The following is a 17,197-nucleotide window of genomic DNA, read 5'->3' as shown; positions in this document are numbered from 1 at the left end:
ATTCTGTTGCATGACCATTTCTAAGGTTGGTGGACATAGACATAACCTGACAACCTAGGACCTACTTAGCTTGAGCTACACACACACAGCTTTCTCAATAATGCACCTTGCAATCTGAGACCCTTACCTGCATTAAGCTTAGTTCCTGAGAAACCCTTAGTAAATCCCATTTTATGGCTAAACACATGGCCAGAAACTAAGGGCACTGGGACAACCTAGCCTAAATCAGCCCTGGAGTTACATGCTATATGCCAAACTATCCTGTGAGTGAACTTGCAGGGGAAACTCACCTATCAACTATCCTATGCCTATTCATGATGGGGTGTGCATACAATTAAAATGAGATGCAATGTAAAAAAGGACATGTGCAGTGAACAAAGACATAACATGAGCCTATGAATCACAACAAAATCCCACTATGCCTAGGAAATAAATCCTCCTTTGCTTGGGCCTGCAAAAGGAAGCCCCAGGTAGTAACCAGGGCTCACTGGGGCCAGCTGCTCCCCTGTAGCATATGCACTGTATATTTTTACATGGCCTTGAATAAAACTATCTGCTATATTCTTATCTGTGAGACCACTGGTACTATTTCTGTTATCTACAAAACAAACTTACTCATACTTCTTTGTACTTAACCTCTCTTTGCTAACAACCTCTAGTCGACCATTGACACCTAATCTTTTTTAAAGTTTATTTGTACTCTTATCCACTAAGCTGTCTCTCCAGCCCTTATTTAATATTTTTTAAGTCCAAAGCAAAAATTAAGATATAAACCAGATAGCTTTTTAAAAAGTTGTAATAGGGAAACACACAAACAACCTAGATTGCACTTTAAAAAAAAAAATACTGAAGAGGAAAGCGTACTTGCCACTCTTCTAAGTGCCCTCCTCTCCCACCCACTCTCTGTGTGTCTCTACCCACCCACCCCACCTCTCCCAGAGGCTCATATATACCAAGCTGCCTCCACACTTACTATGGTAGGATCAAACCAAGGACTTTCATGTATGTTAAACAAACAACAGCTGAGCTACATCCTAACCACTAAAAAGATCTCAAATTTAGTCTCTAAATTTCCCCAAACTCCATGTAATCCACCTCCCCCGCCTTCAGGCTTTAGGGCCTGATTTCTGACCCTAGCACTCAAGAGGACTTTATATCCTCTTTAGTTAAGAATAAATAGCTCAGTGGTTAAGAGCACTGACTCCTCTTCCAGGGGTCCTGAGTTCAATTCCCTGCAACGACATGGTAGTTCCTAACCGTTTGTAATAGGATCTGATGTCCTCTTCTAGTATATACTCACATATATAAAATAAATAAATCTTTAAAATAAATAAATAAATAAATAAAAATGTTCTATTATTCTGTTCATCTCTTCGAAACCTAAAGCAAACAAAAGGAAAAGTAATATCAAAACATATTTTTAGACTTCCGATTAAGAATATGCTATATATCAAGTAGGCAACTGATCACAAAACAGTATTAACAGCTAGCCTGCTGGAATGTATTATACAGATAGGGTTATTCAGGATCAGAGAGATTGAACAACACACCCAAGGCAACTGTAAGGGAAGTGGAATTAGGATAGTAACCTGTTTCTTCTGATGATAATTATTATGTAGCCACTATGCACAACGACTTGTTACTTGACATTTCCAAGTATGGAAACTGAACCTCAGGGAGAAATTGCTACTGTTTATCCAGGCCAACTCTATACTTCCATTTCCTATTCCTCATTAACCCTAATAACTTTGAGGTAGACGTAATAATATTGCCCCAGCTCTCATCAACACACCAGTTCATTCCTCATGCCCTTCTCCCCTTCTCCCACTTTTTACCTGCATATATGTAAGCTTATATATGTATTTTATGTTTGTGGTTTATATGCCCATGTGCAATATGCACATTTAAAGGCCAGAAAAAGACACCAGGTATCCTGTCATTCTTCAACTTACTCTCCTGAGAAAGGTTCTCTCACTAAAACTGAAGCTATGCTAGTACCCAGAATGTCCCAGTCATTCTCTTGCCCCTGTTCCCACAGTTCTGGGGTTACAGGTGCATGTAAATTCTAAGTTCTTGCAAGGATGATAGGAACCAACTTAGGCCCCATGATTGTACAGCAAGTGCTCTCACCCACTGAATTATCTCTCTAGCACCTTGATCATTCTAATAGCATCTAACTTTATAGCCCAGACCTTGAACTCAAGTTCCTCTTGCTTCAGCTTCTCAATTGCTGGATTACACACCTATCTCTGACTAATTCTCTTTTTTTTTTAAGATTTTTTTAATTATTATTATAAATGAGAACACTGTGGCTGTTTTCAGACGAACCAGAAGAGGGCATCAGATTTCATTATGGGTGGTGGTGAGCCACCATGTGGTTGCTGGGATTTGAACTCATGATCTTCAGAAGAGCAGACGGTGCTCTTACCCGCTGAGCCATCTCACCATCCCTGACTAATTATTCTTAATGACATCTCTTTGCTTACAAATGTAGTATATGTAGTCCTTTTGGATTTAATGCTCTAGGTATTTCTATACTTCAAGCTCATTTAAAAAGTAACTGGGGACAGTGGTACATGTCTGTAACCCCAACTACTCTGGAGTCTGGGATAAGAGTTCAAGATTACACTTGGCTATTTAGCAAAAATCCAAAGGGAACTAAATTTGCCTTAACATTTCAAACATTTGAGAGGAGGATATGGTGCTAATATCTTGCAGTGTTAAGTGGTTATGAAGGATTACAAAGCCAGACATTGCACTGAACATATAGTATTTCATTGAATCCTCTTACTTTGTCTAGTGGTAACTTGCCTACTGTGCATGAGACTCTCTGATCGAATTCAAGTATTGCAAATAAATAAAACTTAAAACTCACCGAGTGATGGTGGCGCAGAGGCAGGTGGATTTCTGAATTCGAGGCCAGCCTGGTCTACAGAGTGAGTTCTAGGACAGCCAGGGCTATACAGAGAAATCCTGTCTCAAAACAACAACAACAACAAAACAAAACAAAAATCCCTTAAACTCAATTTAACATATATAACTCACTGTTCAGAGAACACAAGCGACTTGGTCTACGAATTGCTGTGCAAACTGGAATTTTTGCCCTTGCTTTCCCTTAGGTTCTAGAAACTGTACCATTAATCTCATTATCTTGCATTACTCCATTACTCATCTTCTGAAAAGTTACATCTTTTGAACATTACTTATCCACAATAGTAGGAAAGTATCTATGCTTCTATGAAGAATCTACCACCTACCTTTTCTCCTGTAGGCATCAGTGTGGAATTTTTAGAGTCTTTAGCTAGCCCAGCCTGTTCAATGAACACAGCAGAGGGACATGGAACCACAGGAATGTGCAACCCAGCCGCTTAAGAGGTGTTCACCAACCGGGAGCTGATTCTCCACTTGCAAACCTGGGCTCCTCACATAGCTGGGAATAGTAGTGAGTTTACCAATAAGGTTGGAGCTCAGAAACATGTGGATGGAAAACTGTTAAAGAGATGAGTGTGGTAACACAAACGTTAACATGTTCAAACCAAGTCTATGTACATCAATGAGATACATGGAGAGTGGTGCATGGAGACAAATCTGCTACACATTAAACCTTACCTTGGTTTTCATGACTTTTATAATCATCTCTTTGTTCCTTTTTAAATTTCATTTTTATTTTATGTGCACAAGTGTTTTGCATGCATCTATGTCTGTGCATCATGTGCATGCCTGGTGCCCAGAGAAGCCAGGAGTCCAAGCCTCTGGAACTGGAGTGACAGTCAGCCAGTTATGAGCCACCATGTAGGTGTTAGGAATCCAACTCAGTCTTTAGAAAGAACAGCTGGAGAACTTTTATAGGGGGTGGTTCTGGTGTTCTGATCAGGAATAAATGCTGAAGGTCCTGTTCCCCAATTGGTTCTTGATCAATCAATAAAGATGCTAGCAGCCAATGGCGGGGCAGAAGAGGCAGGACTTCTAGGTTCATGGAGGTAGGTTTGCAGATGCAGCAGGAGGAAAGAATCCTTGGGAAGGAAGAGAACAACCAGTCATGTGAGATCATGGGTGGAGTAGCCATTGGATGCTTCCTAGCTGGGCCTGGGGAAGCACACAGAAGATTAGAAACACAACTAAGCTGAGGACAGACTTACGGTGCTACACAGGAGAAGACAACTAAGTTGAGGGCAGATTTAAAAGTGAAGAGAGCTGGGGGTGAAAAGGGCATGCTAGCTGAGGAAGGCTTAGAAAAGCCAAGCCATTAAGCTAAAAGCATATTAAAAATAAGTGTGTGTGTGTGTGTGTGTGTGTGTGTGTGTGTGTGTGTGTGTGTGTGTGATTCATCCTTGGATCTAAGGGAACCTAGGTGGGGCTGGTAGTGCAGTCTGTGAGGATAGCACGCCATGTGGAAGGCAAGAATCCACTATTAACTTAAAAATTCTCAGATGGATTACACACACACAATGATATTGTTTAATAGGGGAGAACACTGGCTTCTTAGTAGAGCAGAGCTGAGGCACATGGTTCCAGCTCATGAAACTAAAACAAAGAAATGGCCACTGCTTGGGAGAGCCACTGAGTGGCTCCTCAAGTGCTAAGAGTGAGGCAATGGGAAGCAGGCAATAAAGCTGCCTGTCCCCAGACACCACACAAACAAAGAATAGAGAGTTAGGAATCTGATTTGATTTTACGGATAGATATTGCCTGAGACACGTGGGGATTTTTCCCATCAGTTTGAAACTGATACAAAGAGCTTAACATGAAGAAGCAGAGAGCTAGATGGTAGATGCAACAGGTATTAAGCTCCACAGAAGAGAGAAGTTAGGAAAAATAAACAAATGATTAAAGACATCTAAAAGTGTTGCCAGGACAATTTCATGGGATCTATGAACGCAATCCACACGAGATCTCTGGGACTGTCAATGTAGTATGATAAGTTAGAGCCTATAAGTGAGCTTGCACGGTGAGTAAGCAGGGGGTTTAAGGTTCATTATATAAGTAATGTAGGTCTTGACCTCATGAAGCTCAGCGCAGGGGACAGCAAAAGCGCTGGCCCTCCCACTGCTTCATATTTGTTTAGACTGCTTTACTTGCTTTGAATTGTTTTATTTACAAAATGAGTGTGATTATGAGTTTGGTGGTTGTATTAAACTTCTTCTGGGAGAAAGGTCAAGCTGTTGGAGCGGTATAGCAAAAACTACACGCTACACACTTTAACTGCTCAGCTGTCTCTCCATGCTTCTCTTTCTTTACTCCTTTTTTAAAAGATTTATTTATTTATTTATTTATTTATTTTGGTTTTTCTCTTTTTTCGAGACAGGGTTTCTCTGTGTAGCTCTGGCTGTCTTGGAACTCACTCTGTAGACCAGGCTGGCCTCAAACTCAGAAATCTGCCTGCCTCTGCCTCTCAAGTGCTGGGATTAAAGGCATGCGCCACCACTGCCTGGCCTCTTTACTCCTTTTTTAACAAGGTATTTTACTTATTCCAAATTATTTTAGGAGGGAGTCTTGTATATGTGATCTAAGCTTCTCTGGGGGTCAAGGTTGTGTCTGCTCTTTAACAATTTTGGGAAATACTTCATACATACATACATACATACATACATACGTACATACGTACCCTTAGATGCTGGGGAGATAACTCACTTAGTAAAGTACTTCCCTTACAAGCATGAGGACCTCAGTCCAGACCCAGAACACACATTAAAAAAAAAAAAAAAATCAGGTGCACGAATACATGCCTGTAATCCCAGCACAACCACTGTAACCTACTTAGTGCTAGGTCAATGAGAAACTGTCAAAAAACAAAACAAACAAACAAACAAACAAACAACCCAAAACACCAAAGTAGATGGTTCCTGAGGGAACAGCACTCAAAGTTGATTTTTTGTGCACCTATACAAGTGCACATACATTAGGCTGGGCATGGTGGCACTTGCCTTGAATCATAGCACTAGGAAGGGAGAGACATGGAATCTCTTTGAGTTCAAAACCAGCCTGGACTACATTAGTGAGTTTGAGTATACTGAGAGCTACATAAAGACAACCTGTCTCAAAAACAAGTAAACCTAAGCACAAATACTCATAATGAGTACCACATACAAACATCTTTAAATTTCAGTACACTTTCATTTCACTTCATTGTCTCTGCCTTCTGAGTGCTGGGATTAAAGGTATACACCACCAGCATCCAGCTGGGATCTCGTCATTTCACTGTTCAAGATAAAATACACAAAAAAGGTTTGTGGGGCTGGTGAGATGGCTCAGCAGGTAAGAGCACTGACTACTCTTCCGAAGGTCCTGAGTTCGGATCCTAGCAACTACATGGTGGCTCACAACCATCCGTGATGAGATCTGATGCCCTCTTCTGGTGTGTCTGAAGACAGCTACAGTGTATTATGCTGGAGCAAGCAGAGGTCCAGAGTTCAATTCCCAGCAGCCACATGATGGCTCATGGCCATCTGTACAGCTACAGTGTACTCATACACATAAAATAAATAAATAAATCTTAAAAAAAAAAAAAGGTTTGGATTTTCATTTCGTTTGAACAAACTATCTATCTAGAAATAAAATATTTTAATAATGTACAAGTTTCATTATGTATGTTTCCCCAAGTATTTCAAATATAAGAAATCCAAGTTAGGGTTGGCCAAGTAGCTCAGTTGGCAGAGTGCTTGCCTAGAATGCATGAATCCTTGGGTTCTGTCCTTAGCACTTGATGAACGAGGCATGGTGGGACAGGCCAGCAATCTTCACACTTGAGAAGGTAGAAGCGGGAAATCAGAAGTTCAAGATCATCCATGGCTACACATGGAGTTTGAAGCAAGTCTAGGATTCATGAAAACTTGTCTCCAAAACAAAAACAACCAAAAAAAAATAAATAAATAAAGAAGACACATAACACAAGCTACCTAAGTTTTTTAAAATCCAAGGCCTTTAATTCAAGCTTTTGGTAATGACCATAAATGCCTCCACAAAACCTCTTTTTCACTGTAAAATAGAAGGCACTAGGCATTACATAACACCCTAAAAGCACTGATTCCTTCTGACACTGGTGGAAATAACACATTAAACGGCAGGGTTTGAATACTTGACTCTTTAAAAACAAAGAAAGAGACAATTCTGAAACTGACATAAAAAAATTAAGTTACCATTCAGTCTTCCTTGGGTTTCCAATGCAACCTTAAGCTATTCTTGCAGGTACATAATTTGAAATTAAGAGATAAAGTAGGTGAATATGATTGATTTGGTTTTCAACATGTGTTGAGTTTCTGTTATGTGGTAAACATAAAGACAGCATTATCATGCTAATTGATATTTTATGTTTTTCTTTAGATGTGCAAAATAAACTTCAAATGATATATCCTGAAGTATATTTCAAAAATCCTTGATATAACACTAATGACTTTCATATTCATGTCACAAACTGTATATAAATTGTGAAATTATTAAAATACATTTTTTTTGAAAAATAATAAGATGACCATTTCTACCTAAATAAGTTTCCCAGAAAGTTATGAAGTACTTTAGCATATAAAAGTAGTTGCCCCTTTTCTGAAAGGTCAGTATTGTTTCACAAAATAACCCATTCAATCCAGACAAATGATTTCATTCAAATGCCATATTCTTTCTAGGACAGTGGTATGCTTCAAGAGACTGTATCCATGACTAAAGGTACACTTGAAATATGAGACCACGGTCACATACACAGAGAAACTTCCTTGGGTCAGGAATGCCCTTCAAAATAACATCAACAGAGTAAGAGATGGCTTCTGAAGCCACTGTGTGACAAACACATACACCTGTTTTGGCTGTTCAGAAGGGAGGGTACTTAAGTCATAGCTATTTACATATATGCTACTTTGTGTGTGCATATCTGAACAGTGGCTTCTGCATACACTCCCCTCTAAACACAAACCAAACTATCTCATTCTACTTTTGGCAAGGCAGTACAAACAAAATGAAAACAAACAAACACAAGTATAATGCTGATTTACACAATAGGTCCCATGTCAAACAACAGGAAAAGTCTTCTGAAAATCATCCATTAGGGGAAATAGTGTCACCCAATAAAGAATATTAAAAAGTAAATGTAGCCGAGTGGTGGTGGCACACGCCTTTAATCCCAGCACTTGGGAGGCAGAGGCAGGCGGATTTCTGAGTTTGAGGCCAGCCTGGTCTACAGAGTTCCAGTACAGCCGGGACTATACAGAGAAACCCTGTCTCGAAAAACCAAAAAAGAAAAAAAAAAAAGTAAATGTAAAATTCTCAAATAATTACTATATGAATGGCTTATGGGTATCTTTGACATAAAAATAATTCTTTTAAAAAACAACTATGATGTTCATAGTGAGAATGTCTTCAGAAGACATTCAAGCTAACTAGCTAAGTAGTGTACACAGGCCCAATGAGTGAAAGGGAAGGGAGAAATCAGCTCTTCCATAAGCACAACTACATATGCCTCCTTCCTTTGGAGAAACTCCTCTAAGTCATACTTGTGAAAATGGTAGAGTTGTGACATGAAAACCTACATAATAATTTAAAACACAGGCAACCAACATGAGGGGCAACAAGAAACGCTTTTGAGCAAATGATTACTTGACATAATGCTTTTAAAATTATGTGTCATAATTAAAAAAGAAAAAGCTTTACAATTAGCAGCTGGACCCTGTGAAACATATAGGACAATGGAAGGCACTACATAAGCCTCAGTTACATCTAACTATAGTTGGAAAGTTCAGTTTTTCCTCCTTAAGAAGACAGCCAGTGTGAACATTATTTTTATATTCCCCTGAGTTCAACGTGATTGGGCAAAGCAGCACCAATTTAAAAAAATATCTGCAATGCCGGCACTGCAGTTTGGAGTCACTTACACTGATGGCCCCATAGGTCTCTCATAAGAGCACTTTAGAACATGATTAAAAATATGGAAATGTCTTTCGGTATTTCAGTATTGTGGAACCACCACAGAATGCACTAAAAATGTCTGTTTATACGCTCAGTCTTTCCACCTGTATCTAGCAATTGCTGCTTGTTTCTGTGCTATTGCCACTGAGATAGCTCCTGTGTGCGTCTAGATGAAATGTCAGTATGCTTCATGGTTCAGTCCTTTCTGGCTGGAAAACCTGGCAAGTATCATGTCATGCCAGTCTTGAGTAGTATGCCTTGCAGATCCTCTGGTAAGGCTAGGATAATTGCATCTATATGTGTCCGTAACTTCTCCACAGTGTCAGGTTTCACAGGTAAATTCTCACGGTCAGCCTGCAACTACATAAGGAATGATTTTAGTGAATCTGTATTAATACATTGTATTTGCTATATAAACACCTTTTTATAGCATGACCACTTGGAACTTTAGGTCTCAGCATAGAATTTACAGACACTAAAACTGTAGAGAACATCAAGTGGGGGAGGGATGTAAAGGGACCTCAATAAAGGTCATTCTATACATTCACAGATGATGCCTGAAGATAGTATGTGGCATAAAATCTAGTTAAGACAATAGTCAAGAGTTCAAAAGATTCTGTTCTAAGTCTCTTTTGAGGGGCTGGAAAGGTCAGCAGTTAAAGGCACTGGCTACACTTGTTGAAGACCTGGGTTCAGGTCCTAGTACACACATGGCTTTACATTGCCAATGGAGGGGGTGCTGTTTTCTGGCTTCTATAGGCACTGCATGCATATGATGTACTTACTAAGAGCAGGCCATACATTTATATTCATAAAGTATTTTTTAAAATTGTTTAAATGTCTTTCAAATAATTTAGAATCATTTGATCTATTTGAATAAGCAAATATTTCAAGTGAGATCTACTATCAATTGGCCAATCTCAAATGTTCTCATTTTAAAAATGACTTCTGTAGTATACAACAGAGTGAGAGTCAGCTCAAATGAGAAAACATTTTCACAAAAAGGTCCATTTTATATCTTCATTTCTTTAGTTACATACCAACTTATTTTTCAGCTTCAATACAAGGTCCACTGTTTCTACTTCTGTGTGTTTCTGGATCCAGAGAAGGAGGTCCTAGAATAGTAAGAAAATCCCCAATTGGTACATACTCAGAAGACCCTCCAGCCAGCCAGTGAGGCTAGTGCAAAGGAAGGATAAGACAGGAAGAAAGACAGACAACTCCAACATAGCTGTACAGCGCAAGGGTAATTTTCATGAAAATCTAAAAGTTAAGTAGATAAATTTCAATACCAGCCAAAACAACTGTAAACAAAATATAAGAAAACTCCTTTCTGAGGTAGCCCCTTTGTCAAGAGGGAAAAACAAAATAGCAGCTCAATGCAATACTAATCTTTATTTATTATATTAATAATTTATAAGGAATAGCTAGCTAACAAATCAAGATAACCAAACATGAACATATTATTTGGTATAAATTTTTTATCTTTTTAAAAAAGATTTATTTATTTATTTTAGGTATGTGAGTACACTCTAGTTGTACAGATGGTTGTAAGCCTTCGTGTAGTTGTTGGGAATTGAATTTTTAAGACCTCTGCTTGCTCTGGCCGGACCCCCCTTGTTCTGGTCAAGTCCCTGCTTGCTCCAGCCCAAAGATGTATTTATTATCATACATAAGTATTCTGTAGCTGTCTTCAGACACACCAGAAGAGGTCATCAGATCTCATTACGGATGGCTGTGAGCCACTATGTGTTTCTGGGATTTGAACTCAGGACCTCTGGAAGAGCAGTCAGTGCTCTTAACCACTGAGTCATCTCTCCAGCCCTAAATTTTTTAATCTTCAAATAAGATCTTCATAGGGCTTACGTGAGATTGCTTTCATCATAGCATTTTTCTTTGTTTGTTTGTTTGGGTTTTTTGTTTGTTTGTTTGTTTGTTTCAAAACAGGGTTTCTCTGTATAGCCCTGGCTGTCTTGGAACTCACTCTGTAGACCAGGCTGGTCTCGAACTCAGAAATCCGCCTGTCTCTGCCTCCCATGTGCTGGGATTAAAGGCGTGTGCCACCACTACCTGGCCAGGATTGTTCTAAAAGCCACAGTTAAAAGAAGTTTATGACAGAAAAGATAACACTGTGACCAGCCCACTGCAGCATTTAACGCTAAATACAAATGCAACTTTTTAGACTGTACTATCTCAAGAAGTGTCCAGTGAAGTAGGCTGCGAGACAAATATGAAATGCAGTCCAACCACATGCACACAATGCTAGCACCAACTGGAGGCAGTGACTAGGTCACACCAGAAGCCAGCTGAACTGAGCCTGCAGACATGTGTGTCTTGATCCCAGGTGTACTCTCAGCTTTAGTATTTGCCAGTTTCTGGGGCATAATACCCCCACTGCAGGTGATTTCATGCTACTAATAGAGGTCACGGAAAACACAACTGGGAAGAGATGGACACAGTTCTTAAAGACCAAAAAGCAGACTACAGCATGCCATCGCTTCACAGCTTGGGGAGTGCAAACTGAGGCAAGCTCTCTGAACTAAACCTCAGGTGTAGCATAGTACAGATCACAACCCACCTACCTCCAGGAGTTGATGTGACAACTGAGGGAGAGCTCTGACTCATAGGACAGGACAGGAGAACGTTAACTGTGCATACTATATATAATAAAGTAGTGCTCTGTGGATAAAGGCACTACTGACAAGACAGATACCCCAGGTTAGACCTGGAACCCGCATGGGAGAAAAGGAACACTGGCTCCTGAAATGTGTACTCCAGATCACACTGCAGCATGCACACACACATACACATAGATTAAGTATGTAGATCTAATAAAGTGGCATCTGAGTATTACTCTAAACCTCTAAGAATACTTTTGTACTCTGAACATTTGCATGTACTAATACACTTTTTTCTGACCTCTTCACAAAGAGCTTCTAGATGAAGTGCCTCCAATTTCTGGGTCATTTCTTTCCGCCGGGTCTTGAACCAGCCATCAAAATTTGGAGACTTTAGAAACTGCCTACAAAATAAATATTAAAACAGCAAAGTTTAGTTAAGATTAATTTCTTGTTTCAAAATCCCCCTCAGAATAAAACAAAACAACTAGAACAAACAGGGACTCAAGTAGTGCAGGCTTGCTCTGAAGCCTGGGAAAACTAAGCTTGCTAGGAAGCTGACCCCGGGTCCCCATGGCTCCACCTCCCAAGTGTCTGGATTATAGGCATGCACCACCGTACCAGCCTTCCCTTCCTCTCAGAGTTCAGAAACCCATAGGATATGAAGAATCTTGGTTTTCAACTAGGTTTTTTTTTTTTTTTTTTTTTTTTTTTTAAAGTAAGGATCCACAGCTAGGAGGAAAATAAGTAAAGGGCTTAACCGGTAAAGTCCAATCCAATCGCCCTTTATTCCAGAGGTGAGCTGAGGCCCCGTTTTCTCAAGTGTTTTCATAAATTCTTCTGGAAGGAACTGCCTTAACTGAGGTGGACTCTAGAAAACAAGGCATACTATATTTAGAAATAAGGAACTGGTCTATTCAAAGAAGTTAATTGTAGCTAGACAATTGAAAGAGGAAATTGCTTGAATATCACATACCTTCCATGGAGAAATACTTTTCTGCAAAGGCATCAAGCTTGCCACATATCTTTCCTAAAGCATAAATAAATAAATAAATAAATAAACAAATAAATGTATGTTAGGTGTTCTTACACAGTTTTACTTAAGGGAACTTACATTTTAATAAAATGGTTGTCCAACTGATACTATGGCATCTCTCTTTCTCTCTCTCTCTCTCTCTCTCTCTCTCTCTCTCTCTCTCTCTCTCTCTTTTTCCTCTCTCTCTCTTTCTCTCTCTCTTTCTCTCTCTCTCTCTCTCTCTCTCTTTCTCTCTCTCTCTCTCTCTCTCTCTCTCTCTCACACACACACACACACACACACACACACACACACACACCTTTTTTCATCCAGTTTCTGGGTGAAACTTCTAACTCTCTACTATAGGCAGTTCATAAAAACCAGAATTTCACTCCCCCTGGTACATTACAAAGATCTCTTAAGTCTTCCATGGCCTTTCTGTATAGAAGTTGCTACCCAGGAGTTCTCTCATCTATCTGGTCTGATATTAGGTAGATATTAAGACCTCCATTTCAGAAAAGGTCTGGATCACAACTTCAAGGAGGAGTCTGACAGACAGGCTCTGTTGACTTCTACCACCCATGCATCAGAAAATCATGCTTATGCAAGTAAGTCTCTGTAGCAACCCAAAGGACATGGGTTAAAGAATTCTAAGATAGAACCATGGCTTTCATAGAGTGTGGCACAATCAGAGATATTGTCCCCTCTTATTCCATCTCTCCCCTCATATTCCATCTTATCTATTTACCTGTAATATTTGTAATGTTCTATATAATAAACCAACCAACATCAAGGGCTTCCCTGAGTCATTCAAGTAAATTAGTGAAACCCCAAGAAGGGGACTATGGGATTTAGAATGGATCAGTAATCACAGACTAGAGCTTGTGATTGGCATCTAACATGAAATAGAGCATCATGAAGAACCCAGGCCTCAGCATTTGGGATCTGAAGCTATCAGAACTGAATTAAAGGATACCTTGCTGGTGTCTACTACAGGACTAATCACTTGCTTGTTTGTAAGGTAAAAATTTCATTCTTCATGGAGTCATAGAAGTGATAAGTCTTGTAAGTATATAAAGGGAAACAGTGAGCCCAGGTGTTTTGCTTTCACCATTTCCTACAAAAGACTGCTCCAGTTAAAATGAATTGGGAAGTCATGTTTCAACAAAATTTAACTAAGGCTTGGACACTCAAAGCAGATTACTTTTAGTTTTGCTTTGTTTCTTTCTGAGATTGGTAGCTCCCTGCATTGCCCAAGCTGATCTTGAATTCATGGGTTCAAGTTATTCTTAGCTTCACAAGTAGCTGGTATATTCCAGTTGATAATTTTGTCTGTTTATAAAAATTTGTGTGTGAGTGCATGACATATATGGGTTTAAGTGCCACAGCATACAGGTAGAAGGCAGAGGACCACTGAGTTGGTTCTCTCCTTCTCCTCCTTTCTCTCCTTTGTGGTTCTCCTTTTACCTCACAGCCCCAGAACCCTAAACCTGCCTATGTCACATGGCTATTGGCTGTTGGCATCTTTATACAGCAATCAGAAATAACTTGGGGGCAAGGTCACATAGCGTCACTTGGGTCTACATGAGGACTCTTGTCTCTGGGGCAACCAGATCTTGAGGAACTAATATTAGCATTAGAATATAAGCAACATCAGACAGACTATGCCACTACAGTCCACTGCCCTGCACTGACCCTGAACAGAGAGACACATCTGCCCTCTGGGTCCCTGTCACAGAGCTAGTGGACTATAAGAGAGCAACCTGCAAGGCTGTTGGTATACCTCAGCAATAAGGGAGACAGGAACAAAGTTGAGCCTTGGTTTCTATTTATAAGAGTGATGAAGAAAAATACTTGAGGGAACCTAGTATAAATCTGATAGAGAGGTGCTCCTGCTCTCACTAGAGCAGCATCCTCACTCCCAGCTATGGAGAAAACTTCTGAACTAGATCATATCACCGGAGGAAAGAAGAGCTCCTAGTCTGAAGAAGATGGTATTTAGGAGAAGGAAAGATGTTGAAAGCATCATGAAGAAAACCGTAAACTTGAATGGGATTGTCTGAATCATGCAGAAAACACCTTTCGACCCACCTACTCAAGAGCTTCCTCTTGACCAGCTTAGGGTGCACAGCTCTTCTCAGTAAGAGACAACAGCACCATGATCAAAGGGGCCTTTGTAGCTGCGTTTCTGAATGTTCCTTTCTCTTTGCTGCATCTGACACCCTCCACCAGTAATTTCTGATGAAGAACTGGACCCAGCTTTGCACACATTGTGGGGATTTCTATCAGAACCTATAACAGCTAACACAAACTTAACCTGATCCTTGGGTATCTGCACCACTTGTGATTATTCTATGGATGCTGTACTATAAACCCATAGAACAATCACCAAAGCCAGGAATGGTGGCACGTGCTTTTAATCCCATCATTTGGGAAGCAGAGGCAGGAGAATCTCTGTGAGTTCCAGGACAGTTAGACCTACATAGAGAGACTCTGTCTCAAAAATCAACCAAACAAAAAGAACAATCACCAAAAGTGTCTATTATACCTTTAAGATAAATTGGTCTGCGTGTTGACTGGTTGAAATCTAATGTGGCAATTTGGTAGTAAATTGTCTTTGGATAAGTGACATAAGCATCTAGTAATAACAACTTTAATGTACTAGTTAAGACGTTCATAGTAATTGAAAAATTAATTCACTTAGCTGGGCAGTCTTTAATCCCAAAGTTAAAATCCCATTAAAATCTTTAATCCTAGCACTTGGCAAGCAGAGGCAGGGAGATCTCTATGGTTTACAGAGTTAGTTCAAGGATAGCCAAGACTATACAAAGAAACCCTATTGAAAAACAAAACAAAACAAACTGATTCAGTGGAAACCCTTCAGTTTCTAAAATAATAATAATAATAATAATAAAAAGAGTAACACTGGTATTAAACTCACTACCATAAGGGGCTTCTGTGGTTGGATACACAGCATCCTACCAAAAGACTCATATGTTGAAGGCTTGGTTCCTAACGGGGAGGGGGGTGCTGGGGGGGTGCAACTGAGAGGTAAGTGAATGACAGAAGCACTAAAGTCATCAATGGGTTAATCCACTGCTAAACTTGTATGGAATGAGCTAGGATGAGGTAGGGCCTGATAAGAGGTCACTGACCCTGGATGGACACCTGTCCATTTTTCACAAAGTGTGCAGCCTCTGTTAGAGGTTCACATTGCTGTGACAGACTACCTTACTTCAAGCCTAAAACAATGGACAGGCTGACCTTTCACTCAAGTCTCTGAAATTATGAGCAAAAATAAATCCTCCTTTTGAACTGACTTTCTGGGATCTGTCACAGTGACAAAACACTTGAATAATAAATTGTGGCTTTATGGTGATATAACTTTAATAGTCTTTAATGGGCTTTAACATAATAAATGTAATAAACACTATGTTTAGCCAGGTGTGGTGGCACATACATATAATACCAGCACTCACAAGGCAGACACACAAGAGACTGCCACAAATTTGGGGCCAGGCTGATCTGCATAGCGGGTTCCATGCCAGCCAAGGTTAAGGAGGGAAGAAAGGACAGATAGAAGGGAGGGAGAAGGACAGAGACAGAGAGAGAAACAGACAGGGGGAGACTGTACTGAGTACAGGTTCTTAAGTAACAAATACAAATGAAGGCACAGCCACTGGAGCCACTGTGCAGTTCATAAACAAACCTGATTGTGCTTTTACAATACAAGGCCTTTTCAGTGTTGTTGAGGGGTTTTTTTGGTTGTTGTTGGTTTTTGGTTTTTGTTTTTGTTGTTGTTTTTGAGGCAGGAATTTAATCCTCCTGTTACTGTCTTGTAAGTGCTGGGATAGTTAGGTAATCACCTTGGATGATCAACCCGTTTCATATCAAAGGAAGCTAGCTGGTATCTTGTAATGTTTATCACCTGGAATTATGGATTGAATCATATTGTTTTGTGCTCAACTTTCTCAAGCTCTTAAAATGAGTAGTGTAGTGCTAGGGATGTAGCTCAGCGGCCCAGTATTTGCCTTGCAAGTGCAAGGCCTTGGGATAGATCCCAGCACCACCCTCCCTTCATTACCACCCAACCCCAATCAGTTTAACTCTAAGCATTTGGATGGTGGTAGTTTGAATGAGAATAGGCTCATCTATTTAAATACTTGCCCCCACAGGTGAGACCATTAGGGAAGTATTAGAGTGTATAAGTATGGCCTTATTGGAAGAAGTGTATTGCTGGGGGTTAGCTTGAGCTTTGAAAGCTCAGGCCATTCGCAGTTAGCTTTCTCTGCCTCATGACTGTGGATCAAGACTTAGGCTCTCAGCTACTGCTCCAGCACCGCGACTTCTTCATGCATGCTGCCACGCCCCACCATGATGGTCACAGACTCTAACCCTCTGCAAGTATAAGTTCCAATAAACTTTGTTGTATATGTTGCCTTGATCATAGTCTCTTATCCCAGATATAAAAAAGCTATGAAGACAATTTGGTGTCAATTTCAAAAGAATGGTGAATAAAAAAGAATAAAATTTTATCAAGTAAAAAAAAATTGGGGCTGGAGAGATGGCTCAGCAGTTAAGAGCACTGACTGCTCTTCCAGAGGTCCTGAGATAGGACGGGTGGTGGTGGCGCACGCCTCTAATCCCAGCACTTGGGAGGCAGAGGCAGGCG

General features: G+C 40.1%; 1 protein-coding gene across 1 annotated transcript in view; it reads right to left on the bottom strand.

Moving 5' to 3' along the window:
* Positions 1–6,897: 6,897 nt before the first annotated feature.
* Dennd6a (DENN domain containing 6A) overlaps positions 6,898–17,197 on the bottom strand; it is a 50,303-nt gene continuing 40,003 nt past the window's right edge. The window contains exons 16-20 of the mRNA XM_031361114.1: positions 12,487–12,540; positions 12,272–12,381; positions 11,812–11,914; positions 9,933–10,007; positions 6,898–9,252 (exon numbers count right to left, since the gene is read on the bottom strand). Of these exons, the coding sequence (XP_031216974.1) occupies positions 9,121–9,252; positions 9,933–10,007; positions 11,812–11,914; positions 12,272–12,381; positions 12,487–12,540 (474 nt within the window). The 3' untranslated portion in view covers positions 6,898–9,120. The remainder of the gene's footprint in view (positions 9,253–9,932; positions 10,008–11,811; positions 11,915–12,271; positions 12,382–12,486; positions 12,541–17,197) is intronic.

The sequence above is a fragment of the Mastomys coucha genome, unplaced genomic scaffold (assembly GCF_008632895.1).
Source record: "Mastomys coucha isolate ucsf_1 unplaced genomic scaffold, UCSF_Mcou_1 pScaffold9, whole genome shotgun sequence".
NCBI classification, from domain to species: Eukaryota; Metazoa; Chordata; class Mammalia; order Rodentia; family Muridae; genus Mastomys; species Mastomys coucha.
The sequence above is the reverse complement of the archived record's forward strand: the minus strand, read 5'-3'. Positions and strand labels throughout refer to the sequence as shown.